Source organism: Asterias rubens, chromosome 21 (genome assembly GCF_902459465.1).
Source record: "Asterias rubens chromosome 21, eAstRub1.3, whole genome shotgun sequence".
Lineage (NCBI taxonomy): Eukaryota > Metazoa > Echinodermata > Asteroidea > Forcipulatida > Asteriidae > Asterias > Asterias rubens.
In genome coordinates, this window is record NC_047082.1 from 4,180,157 (window position 1) to 4,201,650 (window position 21,494).

General features: G+C 38.7%; 1 protein-coding gene across 1 annotated transcript; it reads right to left on the minus strand.

Moving 5' to 3' along the window:
- Positions 1-2,182: 2,182 nt before the first annotated feature.
- Positions 2,183-19,331, minus strand: LOC117304524 (regulator of MON1-CCZ1 complex-like). The gene is made up of 18 exons (XM_033789039.1): positions 19,178-19,331; positions 17,921-17,997; positions 16,697-16,781; positions 16,186-16,242; positions 15,196-15,354; positions 13,407-13,475; positions 12,711-12,814; positions 12,425-12,514; positions 11,773-11,842; positions 10,113-10,148; positions 9,306-9,471; positions 8,729-8,841; positions 7,359-7,428; positions 6,921-7,027; positions 5,733-5,936; positions 4,715-4,888; positions 3,261-3,486; positions 2,183-2,416 (listed from the first exon to the last, which is right to left on the minus strand). The coding sequence occupies exons 1-18, from the start codon at positions 19,280-19,282 to the stop codon at positions 2,343-2,345; spliced, it is 1,986 nt and encodes a 661-aa protein (XP_033644930.1). The 5' UTR covers positions 19,283-19,331; the 3' UTR covers positions 2,183-2,342.
- Positions 19,332-21,494: the final 2,163 nt, after the last annotated feature.

Consider the following 21,494-nt stretch of genomic DNA (forward strand, 5'->3'; position numbering starts at 1 on the left):
ATTTTGTTCACAGAAACAATTTGAATCTGGTGTTCATTCGCGGATGGAGTGACCAGAGATGCGGTTGGCACTCTCTGTCAGCTACACAAATAATTTGTACATTTTTGTGGGCTCAGTTGTTTCCTCTTTTCTCAGATGCTGATTTTTTCTAAGATGCTTATTTTATGCATAGGTTGAGATACAGCTTTAAAGACACTGGACACTATTGTCAAAGGCCAGTCTTCTCACTTGGTGTATCTCAACATATGCATAACATAACAAATCTGTGAAAATTTAAGCTCAATTGGTCGTCGAAGTTGCGAGATTAATAATGAAAGAAAAAACACCCTTGTCACACGAAGTTGTGTGCTTTCAAAATCTAATTCCAAAGTGAAAACTACGTTACTTCAGAGGGAGCCGTTTCTCACAATGTTTTATACTATCAACCTCTCCCCATTACTCGTTACCAAGGAAGGTTTTATGCTAATAATTATTTTGATTAATTACCTATAGTGTCCACTGCCTTTAAAAGGGTTTTAAAACCTTTTGTAAGCTTGTAGATCAAGTTTTTGGCCATGACATGAATCCCAAGACCGCTGGGCCCAATTGCATAGAGCTGCATAAGCACATAAGTTTCAATTACGCCAAATTCAAAGAACTTTGGCAAACACATTGGTACAAAACCAGTTTTTTGAAACCCTTCCTTCGTTAAAAGCGGCATTGAACCTAAGTATTCCTAGAATTGGACACACGTGAGATTCCGTCCACACTGCAGGTAAGTATATGCCATTGGGACAGCTAGAGTGAATGGAGTCGCATTTAACTGCAGGATCAACGAAAGCAATCAAATGAAAATTTTAACAAGTTATTTTGTAAAACCTTTATTGAAATCTACAATAAGACGACACTTGGCTCAGAAGTCTCTAAAATCATGAAATCAAGTTTGGAGAACCAACAGATAAGAGAATTTGAAGAAACAAATGTTGCCTTTGATTGTGGGCTTGGCTATAAAAAGATTTTAAGAAGGAAATAAGATTGGAAGGTGTTAAAAAAATAAGAGTGAAACAATGGCTCACACAATCATTTCTTGAAATTGTATGATTTTCCTTTTACATTCTTGAACTATGGTCAGCTGTTTTGTGGGGTAAATGAAATTAGTCAAACAAAGAAATTAAATTCGGAACGTGTTGATGTTGAGACAAATGTACCCATACTTAAAGCAACATATTATAGATGGATTGCACATGTCATTGCCTACCATCTTTGATGAAACTTGCATGCCTGAACGGCCAACATTGGCTTGTGCACAGCGGGTGCTCTTTTCCATTGTTTATCCCCCCCCCCACCCACCATGTTTTTCTTCAACTGAATATCATAATGTTGTGTTTCTGTTTTTTTAATTTTGTTATCCACCTGCATGCCACTTGAGTGTTTACCTTGATGACATCACATGCCATCTTAGGCCTTAACGATGCAATAGTATAAAAAAAAATGTACACAGGATCTATGTACACAGGATGGGCCAATCAGAAACATTCATTTGAACTCCAGCTGATAAGAGCACCCTTCTCAAATAACTTCAAGTGCAAAAGCTCCATGACCAAAATAAAAAGAAAAGGGTTCTGTTAAATACCCCAATATATAGATTCAATACACAAATAAAACCAAATAACAGACGGTCAATATTCTAACAAATTTGTCTACCAATTCAAACTAGTATGATTATATAATAAATAATATACACCTATGTCTGATAATTCACAGAAGGCAACAAAGGCATTTGCCTTCATCCCCCTGGTCATTGCCCTAGTGCACTCAAATTGCTAACCGTAGAAATTTACAATAGTGTTACACGATTGTGTTTTTTTCTGTCAGATAGAGCCGGCATCATTTACAAGTTGCCTAGGTTGCAGTCATACTTAGCTGAGATAAGATGTCATGATCTTCCATAAAGATATCACAAGACTTCCATATACAAAAATGTTATAGTAAGAGCCTAAAGTGATTGGAAAAATCTGGGCCCAATTTCATAGAGCTGCTAAGCACACAAATTTGCTTAGCATGAAATTTCTTCCTTGATAAAAACAAGATTACCAACCAAATTTCCATATGTTACATATTGCTTGTTACTGGTATTCAGCTGTTGTTTGCTTATCCTGAAAAATCAGGTGGAAATTTTGTTGGAAATCCTGTTTTTATCAAGGAAGAAATTTCACATTAAGCAAATTTGTGTGCTTAGCAGCTCTATGAAATTGGGCCCTGTTATCCTTCTTGTTCAAGCTGCAGATACACAACCCCTGCACAGATGAGTCTGGCGACGGACGCAAACACTTCCAGCTACACTAGTATCTGTATATGGATTGTCAGGGGATGGGTGCTAGGGATTCAGACCCAAATGTGGCTTCAAAGTGTTTAACGTACTGCTCGCAATGTTCACCTTTAGTAGAGACAGATGAAAGAAAACACAAATTGTAAATGTTAGATGAGGGAGGAATGTTTTTGTAACATTTGAAAATGTTTCTAAATTACACTTTCTGACTACAGGCATAAAATTAATGTGTGGAATTTTATCCACACATCTAATAGGATCATTTACCCCCCATAATGCTCCCATAATGTTGACAACAAAGGTTTTCATAATATGCAAAAGGAATTGCTGTTCGCTTTTGAACACGGTTTGTGCATTACTGCATGCCTGTGCACACTACATTGGATGTCCCATTGAATATATACATGTCAGTCAGACTGACTGCAAAAAATAGCGGGGTACTCTGAAGTTGTTCAAGGCATAACAAAAACTGTCTGCCTTAAATACACTGGACACTATTGGTAATTGTCAAAGACCAGTCTTCTCACTTGGTGTATCTCAACATAATATGCATAAAATAACAAACCTGTGAAAATTTGAGCTCAATTGGTCGTCGAAGTTGTGAGATAAAAATGAAAGAAAAAACATCCTTGTCACACAAAGTTGTGTGCTTTCAGATGCTTGATTTCAAGACCTCAAAGTCTAATTCTGAGGTCTCAAAATCAAATTCATGGAAAATTACTTCTTTCTCGAAAACTACGTTACTTCAGCGCGAAACGTTTCTCACAATGTTTTATACTATCAACCTCTCCCCATTACTAGTTACCAAGTAAGGTTTTATGCTATTAAATATTTTGAGTAATTACCAATAGTGTCCACTGCCTTTAAGCCAGTTTTGAAAACTTGGACAGAAAAAGACGTCATTTTAAGTGAAGTGGTTAACAAGCAAACAGCTGCCTTTTCAATATCTCACCTTGCACAAACTGTGGATTACTCCTGAGCCTAATGTTCCTCTGCTCAAAGAATTTGAAGACTGTGTAGAAGAGCATGTTGTCCCCTGTGCTCATTGCCGCATCCAGAAACTTCCTGGCCGAGGCATTATCTGCTCCTCCTACACTACGCAGGAATCTCAGAGCTGCTAAGAGTTGATTCTTGGAGAGCAACACCTCAATGATCTCTTCATTGGCTGTAGATACTCTCTGATAAAGAGTCAAAAGACCAAAAGATTCAAACACATTCTACAAGCTAAAGTTTTGTGGTAACAAAATGATGTGTAAGTGGAGATCACTTTGGTTTTGCACCCTTAATTCATGCCTCATAATTTTCTGCTCTAGATTTTACTTCTGATTATACTTTGGTATGAGTGTAGACAACGGCTATTAAGCGCAGAACTTCCAATACAGACTAGGGCTTGATATAGCCTTCAGCTGTGTACTTTAGTAGGTTTCTGCCGCTATTTTATGAGCAACAGGACCAGTGTTGTGGAAATGATTAAAACTTTAACACAAATACACAATAAGCTTGGGCGATATCACGATATTATCGAATATCGCGATATTAATTTGGAAACGATTTCGATATCGGATGAATTTGGTTTTAATCGAAATATCGCGATATATCGCGATAATCGCGATAAATATCGCTATGTATTTGCTAGCTGAGACATCTTGCACCCCATAGGTTTGGAGTAAAACCAGAAGAATAGGTCATTAGAACACCTCTCTTATGCTATGACTGTCTGTTCTACAACTTTCACTTGGAGTTTGAAGACTGATGATGTCAAATTAATTAATCGCGATTATATCGAATATCGCGATATATTGTCGGCGATATATCGTGAATAAAATAAATCGATATCGCCCAAGCTTAATACACAATATAACCCAATGGCATTTCACCTGATAAAGCTTGCAAGGGCAAAAGAGTGTGACACCGAGCACAACTCTGAGCCAATGATAAGTCTTCATTGACCTTAATGAGGGTAATGCTAGGGTCTAAAGCCTCTCTTGGGCAAACCATTTAAAGGATATAATAATAAAAATAGAAAAATACATTGGATATTCAACCCTCCCCAGCATAGGGTTTCAAAACATTGAACCAAACATAAGCAAGAGATGCCATGTGCATGTCTTACGGATACCTTAATTTAAATTTAAACACGCTACTAAGGGGTGCATGGACTGGCCCATTATTGGAACGCCGCAGCATTGGAATGGTCAGATGCCAACGTGAAGATTCTCGCATGTACAAAATGTTCTTGTAGTGATCAAGGCACAATGTCACAAGGATTGAGCGCCAGGAAAATTTTTTTCACCTCTCGAACATACTGACTTGTCTATCATTTCCACATCTTGCCTTCTAGATCAGTACAATTTTTGATACCATATTTCTACTTTCTGGCAGATACTATGTTTCTATTTTCTTTACCTTAAGCATGTCTAGAGCCAGTTGATGGGCCGGTGGGTAGCAGCTCTCGAGGGAAAGGAGCAGGCAAGCAATAGGCTTAGAATCACTCAAGACATGGTACTGAAGGAATTGATGCAGCTGGTAGAAGCAGTTATGGTGAACTAATGTGTTGATTACCAACTCATACAAGAAATGCTGGATGGGGAATACAAAATAATAGACTAGTACGTTAGAGGAACATTCCAATCCAGGCAAAGGTCAACCCATTTAAAAAAAATTTTTTTTTAAAAAGGCCAACTACTCCTAGGGCTGGAACAGGTTAACGCCTTTTACAGTTCATACAGCTACCGTTTATAGGATTGGTTTCTTAAGGTACAGGTACCTGTATACACAGAAGACGGTCAGAGCACACTGGTCAAAATTTAGAGCAGTATAAAGGTTTGCGGTGACACCATGTCAAATCTCTTTGTAAGTAGTGGGGGCTCTGAGAAGAGCCAGTTTGTACTGCTCATCGTTTTGGTCGTGTTCTCCGATTGTCTTCTGGAGAAGCTGGACTCTGCTGTGTGAGACTGCATGTATGTAGGGTTGGTGGGTTTTAGTGTTTTTAAATGGGTTAGCAGAAGCGTGGAGTTTTTTGTATGGTTTTGGCAGTATAGTGTTCACAAAAAAACAAACAAAAACTTTTGTAGAACATTAAACTTCAAAGAGAACTGAGCAAAAATTCAGAATATAGTGCAATACATTGCACTAAAACACAACACTCTGTTTGAGCGTACTGTAGCGGTAACCGAGGGTTGCGATGTACACAGCTTTGAATGACACAAGGATGCACATAACTGGCTTCTCTGTCCGTTTCTTTGGAGGTTTATTTACACACACCCCTAAATGAAGCAGAACCCTAAACCAGAGAGCGCCCTCTCTGGCGAGCAGATTTACTGATTGGCCCACAGGGGCCGCCAGCAGTGCTCCGACGGGGAGTCGTGCTGGCACCCCCTACCCATCGATTGGCACTGCCGCTACAGGACTATTCTCTCATTACCTGAACTGGAATCTGAAAATGATTGAGTGACCGGATGTATTCCACCAGCACAGCGACCACAAACTTGTACTTAATATCTTTCCTCTCTGCTACTGGCGTCAGGACATGGGTGTACATGTCAGATTGATCGATCACAATCTTCCTGGTGAAGGGCTGTCTAGCGGAACCAGCAACTGCTTTGGGTACAGCTCCACCCTCGAAATTCTGTAACACAACAAAATGAGAACCAAATTTCAACTCATGTGTCACAAGGATAACACAATCGCAAATGAAAGAGGGCCCAAATTATTATCATAATAAGTAGAAAATGCTCATAAGCCTCTTAAAGGCAGTGGACACTATTGGTTATTACTAAAAATAATTATCAGCATAAAACCTCACTTGGCAACGAGTAACAGGGAGAGGTTGATATGGTAGTAATATAAAATTGTGAGAAACGACACCCTGCTTTGTTATACATCCACGCTGCAACAAAGCGGCTTTATCTACTTATGACGTTTTTAGAGTGATTACGTAACGGGGCTTTTCGCAAATCTGGCAGAAAAGCTCTGGACAAGGGCATACAAAAGGATTGTTTTTTTACACAATTGTAACCTATTTATAATCATATGACTCGATTTCCTTATTCATCGAAAACATTTTAAGTGGAATTCAGCAAAGTTCACGACTTGACATTTTCGTTCAAGCAGGTCTTTAACAATTTGAGGTGGTAACTTAACCACTTTAAGTCCAATGTAACACAGCTATAGCTGTAGCCCTTGCCACCAGTCAGATAAAGCCTATACCAACCTGAGTTGACGACTGCTCTTCCTCTAGGAATGTCCTGTAAACCTGGTTGAGCTTATCAAACAACAACAACAACAACAACAACAACAACAACAACAACAACAACAACAACAACAACGTATAATCAACGATGGTGCTGAATGACGTCATATAAAATCCATCTATTGACCCATTTCACCTGACGTCATTATCAGAAAAAATCTTGAATGCGCCATACTGGTGGGCAGGTTCACTGAGCGTTTTCATATATAACTCTATGCATAGAGTATGCTGTGCGTTATGCAGTGAAGTGTGCATTTTAGGCGACGCGGCGTTAATACATGTAAACCTAACTGCCCACCAATATGGTGAGCGTGGCATCGGTCGCCGCGTGTGACGCGCGTGCAAGCGGTCAATACCAACCTGAGTTGACGACTGCTCCTCCTCCAGGAATGTCCTGTATACCTGGTTGAGCTTATCAAACATCCTGGCTATGATAGACAAACTGCACTGCTGACCTGGTAATAACACTGCAGAACAAAAATCACCCAATTCTAATACGTGTCAAACATTCTTGCCTTTCTGCACTTTATGTACGAGAGTCTCACGGCGCAACAAAGAACAATAAAATGTACGAAACAAGTCAGCCATTCAGCGATTTCGACGACCAATTGAGCTCAAATTTGTACAGGTTTGTTATTTTATGCATATGTTGAGATACACTCAAGTGAGAAGACTGGTCTTTTACCAATAGTGTCCAGTGTCTTTAGCTACAAATAATACTTTGAAGGAAAAGGGAGGGTCGCTAGCTAAAGACAGAAGGGGTTGGGTTTAATTCTAAAAGAAAAGCATATTACCCACCTTGCTTGCAGACAGATAATATGACCTTCTTACTCTCTCTCCTTAACAACAAAAAGTCAATCAGACGACACTGCAAACATCAACAAAATATCAACATTTATAAAGCACTTATCCATTGTTCCTAAGCATTCATTATTTTGAACTAGAGGTATGCAGAACTATATTCCAGTTACTAAAGGACAAAATATACTTACGTACAAGGTGCTGTAAAGCAGTCTGTAGCCAACTGTACCAGAAACACAAGGGACAAAACTCTTCTCTAATTTGACAAGTGTACTGGTTTTGTTAAAGCCATTGGACCCTTTCGGTTCAGAAAAAAAAAAAAAAGTTCACAGATTTACAAATAACTTACAGGGTTTACAGAAGGCAATGGTGAAAGACTTCTCTTGAAATACTATTCCATGAAATGCTTTACTTTTTGAGAAAACAGCAAAACAATATAAATTCTCGTTAACGAGAATTACGGATTTATTTGAAACACATGTCATGACATGGCGAAACGCGCGGAAACAAGGGTGGGTTTTTCCGTTGTTTTCTCCCGACTCCGATGACCGATTGAGCCTAAATTTTCACAGGTTTGTTATTTGATATAGAAGTTGTGGTACACACAGTGTGGGCCTTGGACAACACTGTTTACCGAAAGGGTCCAATGGCTTTAACATGCATTACACAAGAAACTTGATCTATGGCTTTACATCCCTCCCGACAAAGCAATTATGTTTCCTCGTTGAACTGAACTGAGAAATTGAACCCGCACTCATCTGGACAGAAGCGCCAGAGCTCGAGTCCAGTGGACTTGACCGCTAAGGTGAAGCCATGACGTGCCACTAGATTTGTAGTACATGTACCATATATGGTATGCATACCATATATGGTACATGTAAATTTCAAAAACAAAATTATTATTTTAGTGATACAAATATTTCTTATAATTTGGGGTTGAACAAAGAAAATTTAACTGGAACGGGACTTGAACCTACATCCTTCAGATTAGCAGACATGATTGAGCTATCTATTCTTAGTGTTGGGGGTCTCCCTATCTATCCCAATAATAACCAATCCTACATAATACTTATACGGTAACACCATGAGTGTATCTAGAGTTTGTTCTTAGAGAGCTGTCTTTCTTTATTCTATTAACGCGGAGTAGATTTTCAGGGGTTCAGGAGACTTCTCAGTTCTGAAAAGAACTGTCCTGCTTTTTAATTACTACCCGGGCGGATGGTAAAGAAATAGGCTGGGACTACTACATTAGCTTATGGGATCGTTATTAACTGCACTACCGCGGAGTCAGTTCTTAAAATGGTCTCAACATTTCGACTAGCTTGCTTTAGTCATTGTCAATCCTACATCTTTAATAACTTCCTCACCTTGTCTGGGATCATTGTCACCAGAGGTTCAAGCCTCAGATGGACATGCCACAAGCAACCCAACCGGGCGTCAATCACTGTATTGGGCTGGAATACTACCCAGTTGGGCGAATCTGGGTACAAGTGCTATTAAGGAAAAGCCTAATAGTCTTTTTGAAGGTGAGGTTTTGGTCAAAGTCAAAGAATTAAGGGTTACCATCAGGAGATATGTATCTTATGTAATGTTGGCTTTTGCTGTATTGAAGGTATATTTTAATCATCTTTCGTACATAAAGACATCAATGAATTACATGTAAGTTGTTATTTCAACATAAATTAACTGTGTAATCAACACACTAAAATTATGTTTGTGAAAAAAATGTTCATCTGCTTTGTCCGCTATTTTAAAACCACTCACCAACACCAAGTCAAATGTATATGGTTGCTAACATTCGCCAACAGTGGCGGGCGCACGCAAAATTGTTGGCAAACAAATGCAAACGTTGCCAGCGTTTGCGCAAGTGGAACACACTCAAGGGCGGATAAAAACAGGGATCAAGTCTAGAGACGGGGTTCCCAGACGGGTTTTAAAGGATACAGAGTTCAATGCCGACTTCTCTCATCTCTAGTCCAGTCTGTGTAGGAATTCCAGCCACCCTTAGCTTGATGGGCCTGATGGGCAATGGAGCTAATACTGGATAGTGGTAATTCACATAACCGTCTGTCTCGGGCGCCGGTAACCGGATGTCAAAAATCATTGAAGTCTGCAAAGATAGACAATCAACTCACTCATTAAAGGCACTGGACACTATTGGTAATTACTCAAAATAATTGTTAGCATAACAATTTACTTGGTAACGAGAAATGGAGAGCTGTTGATAGTATAAAACATGCGAAACGACGTCCTCTGAAGTAACGTACATGTAGTTTTTAAGAAAGAAATAATTTTCCACAAATTTGATTTTGAGGTACCGAAATCAAGCGTCTGAAAGCACACAACTTCGTGTGACAAGGGTGTTTCTTCTTCCATTATTATCTTGCAACTTTTACGACTTTGTTCAAATGTTCACGAATTTGTTATTTTGTGCATATATGTTGAGTCACAAATTTGTTATTGTATGCAAATATTGGGATACACCAAGTGAGAACACTGGTCTTCGACAATTATGAGTAGTGTCCAGTGCCTTTAAAGGCAGGTAAACTATTGGTAATTGTCAAAGACCAGTGTCCTCACTTGGTGTATCCCAATATTTGCATACAATAACAAATTTGTGAAAATTTTGGCTCAACTGCATAGAATTGTGTGCCTGTGAGCCCAAAGTCCTTAGAAATTTAGCATTTATGTTTCATTAGAAAATGGTGAAGTGGTACTTTTCCTGTAATCTTTAGAATTTATTTGTCTTACCTTTGAGGCTTGGTGGTGAACAACGACCAAATTATCCTGAAATCGAGAAGAAGAAAAAATTACAAGAAAAAATTCTTACTGATTGAAATTATAAAGAAGGGCTATAAAACAACAGTGCAATTATCAAGCATTCAAAATTACTTCGTCTCGGTAAAATTATCAAGAACCAGGCCTCGTTGGGTTTAAACCACTACTTGAAAACCTCTTCACAACACATTGATTCCCTTATTTATGACTTCCCAAAATCAGCTACTTCTTGGAAATAGTGCAGTTGAATTAGACATCTAAGAATATTTTCATGTAGAAACTTTTCTCAGATTGAAATGTTTTTTGAATCCCACTCTCTCAAACCACATTACTTTCAAGTGTTTGTCAAAATGCTATACATAATCAACAGCTGTAGATTTAAATCTATTTACTTTGTTTGGTCAAAGGCTTAAAGGCAGTGGACACTATTGGTAATAACTCTAAATAATTATTAGCACAAAACCTTACTAGGTAACGAGTAATGGGGAGAGGTTGATAGTATTAAACATTAGTGCTGGGCGAATACTGAAATTTTGATATTCGGATACCACTGGCCAACTATCCGAAATTAACCGGATTTTTTATTTATTTTTTGCCGCTAGAGGGCGCTGTTCGTTTGTGAATGAGATCGAATGGGCGAATTGATATTAGTTTTAGACAGTGTCACTCGGTTCATTCATAAAAATAACCGGATCTAATTTAAAAATGGCGATTTGCTTTTTCTTTTGATCTTGATTGACTCTACGTGAAGAAAAACTTTCGTAATCTTTGAACAAATTACGTCAGAATCGCACTGTTTTAACTCTTCACGGAGGTGAGCATAGTTAAATACTTAATTTATGCTGTTTTATGCTGTCCTAATAGAAGTTTCATAAGGATTCAGACAAAACATTCCTATCAGTTGTCGCCCGACGTCCGCGGATATTCGGATATTAAAAGAATATCCGGTTACTTGGTTGTAATTACAGAACTATCCGGTTTATAAATAGGTATTCGCGCCCTATGCGGATATCCGGTTAAGAAAAAAAAGGCATTCGCGGTTATGGATAGGAAAACCTATTCGCCATTAACCAGATATTCGAATAATTCGCCCAGGCTTATTAAACATTGTGAGAAACGGCTCCCTCTGAAGTGGAGTAGTGTTCGAGAAAGAAGTATTTTTCCATGAATTTGATTTCGAGACCTCAGATTTAAGAATTGAGGTCTCGAAATCAAGCATCTGAAAGCACACAACTTCGTGTGACAAGGGTGTTTTTACTTTCATTATTATCTTGCAACTTTGATGACCGACTGAGTAGAAATTTTCACAGGTTTACTATTTTATGCATATGTTAAGATACAGCAAGTGAGAAGACTGGTCTTTGACAATTACCATTAGTGTCTTTAAGCAGTGAGTGTAAGGGCCCATACCTGAGTGGGAGATTCGGCAACCATTGTAAGTTGTATCATAACAAAATAGAAAGCTTGTGCCTGATCGTGCTTTTCTTGTTTTCATGTTTGTCAAAATGATCCCATGAAGGGTGGGAAAAATCCCAAACCATAACATTTAGATCAAGGCAACACAGTCCAAAGACAAAACACTTAGCACCTGTTTGAAATACTCATTTTTGTCCAAATACAAATTCCGACTTACAACAACGTTGACAGCAAAGCGGCCAGTCATGTTCAGTCGTAGAACATCCGTCCTTTTGGCTGGAGATTCCCTGGAAATAAAATAAAGGGTCCAGACATTTACTGGGAGTTCATTAATCCCACAAGTAACCCCTTCAATCCATCAAACTCAACAAAATGTTATTCCTGTAATTTATCAGACTCATGGACAAGTCGTTAAATGTCTGTCACGGTGATAGCGTTCCAACTCTACCCGCGATTCCCGCGGTATTATTGCTAGACTGCTGGCCCTGCAAGACTACTGCTCTCACGACTACGGTCCCATTTAACGGGGAGTAGAAGTCGGGCAAATAGCAGTTCGCGCGAGAGCAGTGATCTCGCGAGAGCACCGCCACAACTCGACTATCTCACCGCAAGGGGACCCATTAACGACTTGTCTACAAGTCTAGTAATATATACATCCATTATTATGCATGTAAACTCATTTGCAGTCACATCTCCAGATCAACACAATTCAAGTGACGTCGACCTCTTTGGGCTCAGACCTTGCTTGGGCACACAGAGGACAAGCATTCCGCCCTGCAAACTTGACTCTTCTTGTGCAAATTGAAGAATTTGTTCCTTGTTTCTTAATGGAAGGAATCATTTATATATCAAAAGAGAGTGATACATACTTTTGTAGTTGGTAGAGGACAATCTCAGCTCCTTTACTGCTTGGTCCTCTGACTTGATGACGAAGGACAACGATGTACAAATGGCTATACCTACAATTAACAAGATTAACAACACCATGATTGGCATTAATAGGTTTAAACACCAAATAACAAACCACAAGGGAAGTGACTGGGTAAATTGTTTAGGACTGTCTACCAACCTGAAAGAATTTGACTATAAAGACTATATAGAAAACCGTGAAACATGTTTTGATGTATCCGGAGTATTTTAAAAACGATAACTTACAGATTTGCTATTGTGACATCTCGTTCCAGCAGACACAGCTTGGGCGGCTTAGGGACTTGTGGCAAGTCTATTTCAAATTTGGCCATCTTTAAGACATTACCAGCCTAAAAAAATAAAAATTAAACAAAAATCGCATAAGAAACTCAAATGTTACACTGTATGGTTACAAACCAATTGATCAATAAAAAACTGAAATATTTGATAAATATAAATAAACAAAGACAAGTTATCAACAGTATAAACCACAAGGGAAACTGAATGGGTAGTTTAGTACATAACTAGTTATGTACATAACTTCTAAAGCTAATTTAAGGTCACTGGACACCTTTGGTAATTGTCAAAGACCAGTATTCTCACTTGGTGTATCCCAACATATGAATAAAATAACAAATCTGTGAAAGTTTTGACTTAATTTGTCATCGAAGTTGCAAGAGAATAATGAAAGAAAAAAACACCCTTGTTGCACAAATTTGTGTGCTTTCAGATGTCTAATAAAAGGCTTCAGGCATGAACTCATATTTAAGTGAGAAATTACCTCTTTCTCAAAACTATGTTACTTCAGAGGGAGCCGTTTCTCACAATGTTTTATACTAGCACATGCTCAACATTGCTTGTTAATGTTACCTAAAAATTATTTTGAATAATTACCAATAGTGTCCAGTGTCTTTAATGTTAACATACAAAAAATACTCTCACCTTGAAATGGAATGGATTAAGAACATTTCCCAGAGGTGAAGATGACAAAAGAAGTAACGAGTTATCAGCCTAAACAGAAATAAAAACATGCCACACAGAAAGTGAGTTTTAAACACTTCATGAAGTATTTGTTAGTATAGCTTTGGACCCCTCTTTCTGGGGATCCCCCTCTGTGCTTGAAGGAACACGTTGCCTTGGATCGGTCGAGTTGGTCTTTAAAAAGCGTTTGTAACCGTTTGTTATAAAATGCATACGGTTAGAAAGATGTTTTAAAAGTAGAATACAATGATGCAAACAAACTTGCCTCAAAATTGCGTGGTTTTCCTTTTACTTTACGAAATAACACGGTCGTCCATTTATAGGAGTCAAAAATTTGACTCCCATAAATGGCCGACCGTGTTAGTCGACGACGTAAAAGGAAAACCACGCAATTTCGAGTGATACTTGTGTGGATCATTGTATTCTACTTTTAAAACATCTTTCTAACCATATGCATTTAATAGCAAACGGTTTCAAACGCTTTTCAAAGACCAACTCGACCGATCCAAGGCAACGTGTTCCTTTAAGCAAGACACTGAACCATGATGCTTCGTCCTTCGCATTGGACGTAAAGCCGCTGGTCCCATGAGTTGTGTCATAAACGTAAAAGAACCCAGTGCACTAATCAAACAGAGAAGGGGTTTGCCCCGGTGTTCCTGGTTTATTGGCTGCAAACCATTACATAGTGCTATGTAAAAGGAGTACATGTAAGTCTCATCATTCAAACGTAGTCCCACACATCTTGCAGGAAAAATACTAACAATGTGTGGTGAAGAGGTTTTCAACTAGTGGTTTAATCCCGCCGAGGCCTGGTTCTTGATAATTTTACCGAGACAAAGTCGAAGGTAAATTATCAAGAACCAGGCCTCGGCGGGTTTAAACCACTAGTTGAAAACCGATTCAACACACTTTGATTCCCATTCATAAATACCTTTTCGGTCAAAAACACATCAACACTTTTTGTCAAAAAGTAAAACAAATGCAAAAGTTTTAATTGTTTAATGATTTCTTTCAACACAACACCCCTCCAGCTATGAAATGGTAGACCCTCGGGTAAACAACTCCTTATAAGGAGATTGATGGGCGCGTCGCGCCTATCGCGTGATGTGGCACAACTGTCCCGGCCGTTGCTCTCGACCAATAGGAAAGAAGAAACTGTCTTATAAGCACAGGTGCAAGCTCGCGTCTCACACCCACATTTCAACACTTTTTACTGGTCATTATCAAAGGTTTAAACACCCCCACGTGCGCGCTCTCCACCATAAGGGAAAGCGAAACTGTCTTGGGTATTTATGAATGAATGTTAAAGGCAGAGGACACTATTGGTAATTACTCAAAATAATTACTAGAATAAAACCTTTCTTGGTGATGAGTAATGGGGAGAGGTTGATGGTATAAAACATTGTGAGAAACGGCTCCCTCTGAAGTACCATACTTTTCGAGAAAGAAGTAATTTTCCACGAATCTGATTTCGAGACCTCAGATTTAGAACTTGAGGTCTCAAAATCAACCATCTAAACACACAAAACTTCGTGTGACAAGGGTGTTTTTTTCTTTCAATATTATCTCGCAAGTTCGATGACTGATTGAGCTCAAGTTTTCACAGGTTTGTTATTTTATGCATAATGTTGAGATACAACGACTGTGAAGGCTAGTCTTTGACAATTACCAATAGTGTCCACTGCCTTTAATGCGCCTACGTATATGCGCACCATATAAGAAGATTATTATGTATGCTATGTTGACTTACAAGGAAGACAAACCAGTTGACGGAGATGTTGATATTCTTGAGTGACTTGAGAGACTTCTTCTCAGGGATGACTTGGTAGAGTTCCAATCCATGGTCTGTGATAAACACTACCTCGTTGATATTGGTCCAATTGAAGCCAATTATCTTAGTATTCTTGCCCTAAAAGATCAAGATTAAAATAAAAGAGTCAAAAACTCAGAGCACTCCTGCTGCTGCAGCTTCCACACACAGATAACTCCGGCTTTCCTAAGTACATTATCTGAAGGCTAATGGCTTATTTTTAAGGGGTGCCAAATTGTTATTTTTTTGTCTCTGGTTTATGCGAATGCACCTTATTTTTGACCGCGCGAGGGCTCTATAAATATTATTGTTCTCACTTCCGGGGGTATACATGTACGTGATTCGCCCTGCACTTTTGTTGCGCCGTAGTTTCAATTTTGCTTTAGAGGTGGATTCAGGCCTGATACTTCACGGAGGCAACGAAGGCAATTACCTCCGTGTCCCCTGGTCATTGCCTTGGTGCCCTTGAAATGCTCCAGTACAAATTTGCAATTTTAGATCATGGGGTGCCCTTTACCAAGGAGAAAATGCCTTGGTGCCCTTGCCCAAGCAAAAATGAAGCATACAGCCCTGTGGATTATAACGGCTCCTTTCAAAGTCTTATTGTCCGTGATGGATTAGATGTCTGTGGTGGTAATGTGTTCCAATCTTTAATAACTGTTTTGTGTAAGAATGAATATACCCCCGGAAGTAATTGAGAGCGCCCTCACGCGGTCAAAAATATGGCCCATTGGCTGAGCACTGCAACCCGAGCACATGTAAATCAAAGATCCTGACTTTTTCACCATATTTTGTTTTCCAGGCAGACTGAAGAATTCAGATTAAAGTGTGAAATATTCGTCCAATGTTGAGCACAATCTTTTAGGCAGAGCCATATTCAGTTAAAAAGAACTAGTCATATGTGAATGTTGTCAATAAATGATCATTTACCTTACAGCTTTGAGAATATTCAGACGTGTCTCCCCCACTGTGAAAGTTGATAAACTCCTGTAATCAGAGAAAGTAAAAGGAGATCGTACACTACACTTTAAAGAGCCCAAAAAGAGCTTTAAATTATCATAAAAATTATGATTTACTCGCTGCATAAAAAATATGATTCAAACTGCCTCTAGCTACCGGGCAATCTCGGTGGACTAGTTGGTATGACACTACTCTAGAATTGCAAAGGTTGTGGGTTCGAATCCCACTCGAGTAATATGCCTGTGATTTTTTTCTTGGGTAAGTACCGAGTATACAGTGCTAACACACATCCGTGTATATGGGTAAAAACCCAAAATGAATAATTAATATTTCATGATGAAGTATCAATGTATTCAATTGGTGGCAACATCTACTTAGTGGTGTAGATTTGTTCTTTGAGAACGATATCCCCCAGGTTGTATCTTAAACTTGTGTGTGATCCCTGGCTATAGGGCAGTTATACAATCAAAGGAAAACATACCACAGTTTTTTGTGACCTCTGGACAGCAAGAATTTTCAGATCGTAGGAAAACTTGATGGAGATAACCGGGCCTTTGTCTTCCATTCTGAAAAGAGATCCAATGGTGGTCACAAACTAATGCTATCACAAACACTGAGTATTTCATGTATTTATATGAAACTACAACATGTGAAAAATTTGTCTGGATTTAACTGAACTTACGCAGAATTTCTAGCTGAAAGCTCAGCGGGGTGTTGATGTGGATTGAATCTGTTATTGCAGTAACAGGTTACAGTATCTGTATTATCTGTCGAATACTGCAACAAACTTCTCACAGGATATATAAGTTGCAGGTGTGGTGTGGCGAGTGCACAAACATTAGTGATACGTAAGCCACAGCCAGGAACACCGGGGCGAATCCCTTCTCTTTTCGATAAGTGCACTGGGTTCTTTTATGTGCGTTACACAAAGGAACCAAAGACTTTACGTCCCCTCCACTAACGAAGCAATGGTTTAGTGTCTTGCTTAAGGACACAAGTGTCACGGCTGGGGATTCAAACCCACTCTAGTAACCAGAAACACCAGAGTTTGAATTTGGTGCTCTTAACCGCTTGGCCACGACAATTCCACATTACCAGAGATAGACAGAATCTATCAGTCATGACACTGGTTTCCTCACTGAGGTGTTGGTGGGAGACATGGACCAGTAGAGAGCCACTGATTGATTTTTCTAAACACTACCTGTAACCTAGCCCACTTTGTTGAGCTGTTATGGCTCTCTTTCATCATCGGTCTTATAACAGTCACCATTACGACTGTGATGAGACCGCTGTTAAAACCGAGCCATAACAGCTTAACAAGGTGTAAGCTTGGGCGATATCACGATATTATCGAATATCGCGATATTAATTTGGACACGATTTCGATATGCGGATGGATTTGGTTTTAATCGAAATATCGATAATCGCGGTATATCGATATATCGATTAAATATCGCGATGTTTTTGCTAGCTGAGACATCTTGCACCCCATAGGTTTGGAGTAAAACCAGAAGAATAGGTCATTAGAACACCTCTCTTATGCTAGGACTGTCTCTTCTACAACTTTCACTTGGAGTTTTAAGACTGATGATGTCAAATTTCAATAATCGCGATTATATCGAATATCGCGATATATTGTCGGCGATATATCGTGAATAAAATAAATCAATATCGCCCAAGGTGGGCTACCTGTAACCCTACCCACCTGAAGGATGTGCTTGTTCTATCATCTGGACCTCGGACCACCACACCGAGAGCTCCTCCTGAGCGGACTGCAAATACCTGATAGCAAATATATAACAAATAATAATATCGAGTGTGTAGAGTTTGTACAGTGCCATCAAAAGTTGCCTATTTCCTAGGCGCTATCCCCTAGGCAAAAAAAAAAAAAAAAAAAGAGTTTCGAGCTCAATCTTCTTCTTTCTTTATTTTCACTTTTTTTCCTGAAATATTGTCCAACTTCCTAATAAACTAGTGCCCCAAGGCATGCAGGCTTTCAAGGGAGTCTAGTTAGAATGTAGCACTACTGCCACTGTACTCTACCTGTCCTGACTTTACTGAGTACTACTTCAATGTAGCTCCTAAGCTTTGAAACCAACTGCCTTGTGACGTCAGAGAAGCAGTGTCTACTTTGGTCTTCAAGCAGTCTCTCAAAACGTTTTTGTTTCCCACTGAGTGCAACTAGTAGTTTTCTTTTGTTATATTTTTTGTTTGGAAAAGTTTCCGTATGGTGCCACCACCTTTTCATTCGATATGAATTATATTTAATAGATGTTAAATTTTGCATCGGGATAAAGAATATTAATTTTTTTGGTTTTACCCATAAAAAAAAAATTAATATTCTTTATCCCGATGCAAAATTTAACATCTATTAAATCGTTTGCAGTACCCACTGCTAAACATAGGATTTGAACTGCCTCTAGCTACCGGGCAATCTCGGTGGTCTAGTTAGTTGGTATGACATTGCTCTAGAATTGCAAGGGTCGTGGGTTCGAATCCCACCCGAGTAAAATGCCTGTGATTTTTTTCACAGGACTCGGGGAAAGTACTGAGTATACAGTGCTACACACATCAGTGTATATGGGTAAAACCAAAAATTATGAATTATATTATTATTAAAATACTGAGTATCTATTCTAATTTACCTCAATGCCCTTTTTGAACCAAGAAGAACTGGCCTCTATCTAAGCTAAGGGATCCAACAATTTGAATTTGATAAGTGATCATTATGACGATTCTTTGCCTTTAAATTGAAGAAACGTTGACATAAATTTATAATCCATGGTCACTGGTGGTTGGGAACGATGATGCATCTTCTGGGCGCTGTGCGTAATACTAAGTTAAGTAATAGCGCAACTGGTTAAGGGAATTTAATACACTCATAATAAATGGGAGTTTCTCGTTTGAGATTGAAATGGCCTGCAGCGGCTCTAACAGTGATTGATGTTTTTAGTTCACTAACCTGACGTTTGACTTCATCGTAAAAGACATTGGTAGCTTTGCTGATCGGTTCAAATCGCACTGGATTTGTAGAAAGCTCGATGTAAAAATTGTGATCCTCCGCCATAATTATTGCGTGACATTCCCATCTCCATGCATAATCCAACTCATACGGAAAGACGCCTGGGTTACTACATCATGTAGTCGGAGCTTTTAGAACCCGACTATGCTCCCCGACGTCCGGGTAACTTTTGCAGTAGAGGCCTTTGTAACGCCAGGCGCGATCTTTATTACGCCCGATTTTCGGACTTCAACTCTAGGTTTATAGGCTGTAAAAACTTGTTGCTATCATCAGGGATCAGCTTTTACCATGGCAACCGCTTGTTTTGAAACGAGTTTATTATTTGTTTGTGATTTGCTGTATTTTCCACAAAATGTCCACTTGTTTTTTAAATTTTCCAAATAGGCCTATGCCCAGTATAGACATATAGGTAGCGCCACGTGGGCGTTATGTACTGTTGGCGGCCATGTTGGATTGTGCGTTCTCAGCACGTTCGCTTATTGTTTTTAAACTAAATAGGCCTACAATTTTAGACTGCTTTTTTTCTATATCTTTCGGCCAACAATATCATGCTGTATGGAAGTTCAGCCCCACGGGGTGCATTGGTCCTAATTGGCGTTATATATAACATCCGATACATTTTAAGTTGAAACAAAATACGATTTTGTTCATTTATTTAACGGCAGTGGACACTATTGGTAACTACTGAAAATAATTATTAGCATAAAACCTCACTTGGTAACGAGTAATGGGGAGAGGTTGATAGTATAACACATTGTGTGTAACGGCTCCCTCTGAAGTGAAGTAGTTTTCGAGAAAGAAGTAATTTTCCATGAATTTGATTTCGAGATCTCAGATTTGAAATTTGAGGTCTGGAAATCAAGTATCTGAAAGTACACAACTTCGTGTGACAAGGGTGTTTTTTCTTTCATAGTTATCTCGCAACTCCGACAACCAATCAAGCTCAAATTTTCACAGGTTTGTTATTTTGTGCATATGTTGAGATGCACCACCAAGTGAGAAGACTGGTCTTTGTCAATTACCAAAAGTGTCCAGAGTTTTCTTCCTCAAAACGGGATAAACGGTGACCCCGCTACTACTACCCCGGTAATAATATACACCGTCCTATATTAAATTTCCATAAACGACGGTTCGAAACGGTGGTTCGTAAACTGTCCACATCGTTAACATAAAGGATGTCATGTGACACTCTCTCCACCAGTCAAGTACAATATCTATACTTGAGAATATAATAACAAATTTAGAATAATAGCAGTTAATAATTGATAAAAAGGTGACACAAATTATTTCAAAATTCATTACGACTCATTTATTTTATTTTAACGACACGTGGTTCACTTTAAAAGTACAGCACAACGTCAAGAACAACTTTACGAGATTTCTGCTTGGAAGTAGACCTACATTGTTATTGGTCTTAAAAAAGACAGTTGCTTCAACATGCGCAGACGCCATCACAGCTGACTATAAAGAATGAGAAACGAAGGCCTTGGAGAAAGGCTAGACCTAAAAGCACATTGATGTACTTATTTGTTGGCATACAACTTTCTTGGGCATCTGAAAGCACACAAATTAGAATAGAAAGGCACGTTTTCTTTTTCTTGATAATAAGTTTCTTGCAAACTTATCACCAATTGCATCAACATTTCCAGAGATTTGTTATTTTATGCACACTGTTGGGAAACACCAAGTGAGAATACTGGTCTTTGATAATTACCAAAGGTTTCCAGTGCCTTAAAAGCCGAAAAGAAAAGAGACAAGGTGACAATTTAAATTTTGATTGATTAAGCATTTGTTGCAAATTCTCATTATGGATGACTGTATACAACTTAAAAACAATGTGATGAAAGTTTGATTTCAACTTATAATGTAACACATTATGCATTTTCGTGTATGAACAAAAACAAGTGGATCTGGAATGTTCGCCCTTCAGCTCTCTCGTACTAACTCTTTCAACATTGGAGTTATCTTAAAACACCAATTTCAATTTTTCTTAAAGGCAGTGGACACTAGTGGTAATAACTCAAAATAATTATTAGCATAAAAACATACTTGGTAATGAGCAATTATGGAGAGCTGTTGATAGTATAAAACATTGTGAGAAACGGCTCCCTCTGAAGTGATAGTTTGCGAGGAAGTAATTTCCCACAAATTTGATTTCGAGACTTCAGAAATAGATTTTGAGGTCTCGAAATCAACCATCTTAAAACACACAACTTCGTGTGACAAGGTTGTTTTTTTTCTTCCATAGTTATCTCGC

Bases quoted from the DNA above. Each gene is read 5' to 3' on its own strand.
- LOC117304524 (XM_033789039.1), bottom strand. From the start codon at position 19,282: ATGGCGGAGGATCACAATTTTTACATCGAGCTTTCTACAAATCCAGTG. The intron at 16,782-17,920 runs GTGGGTAGGGTT...ATCTCTTTTCAG, and splicing joins AGAACAAGCACATCCTTCAG to AATGGAAGACAAAGGCCCGG. The intron at 4,889-5,732 runs GTAATGAGAGAA...TTCCCCATCCAG, and splicing joins ATTTTCAGATTCCAGTTCAG to CATTTCTTGTATGAGTTGGT.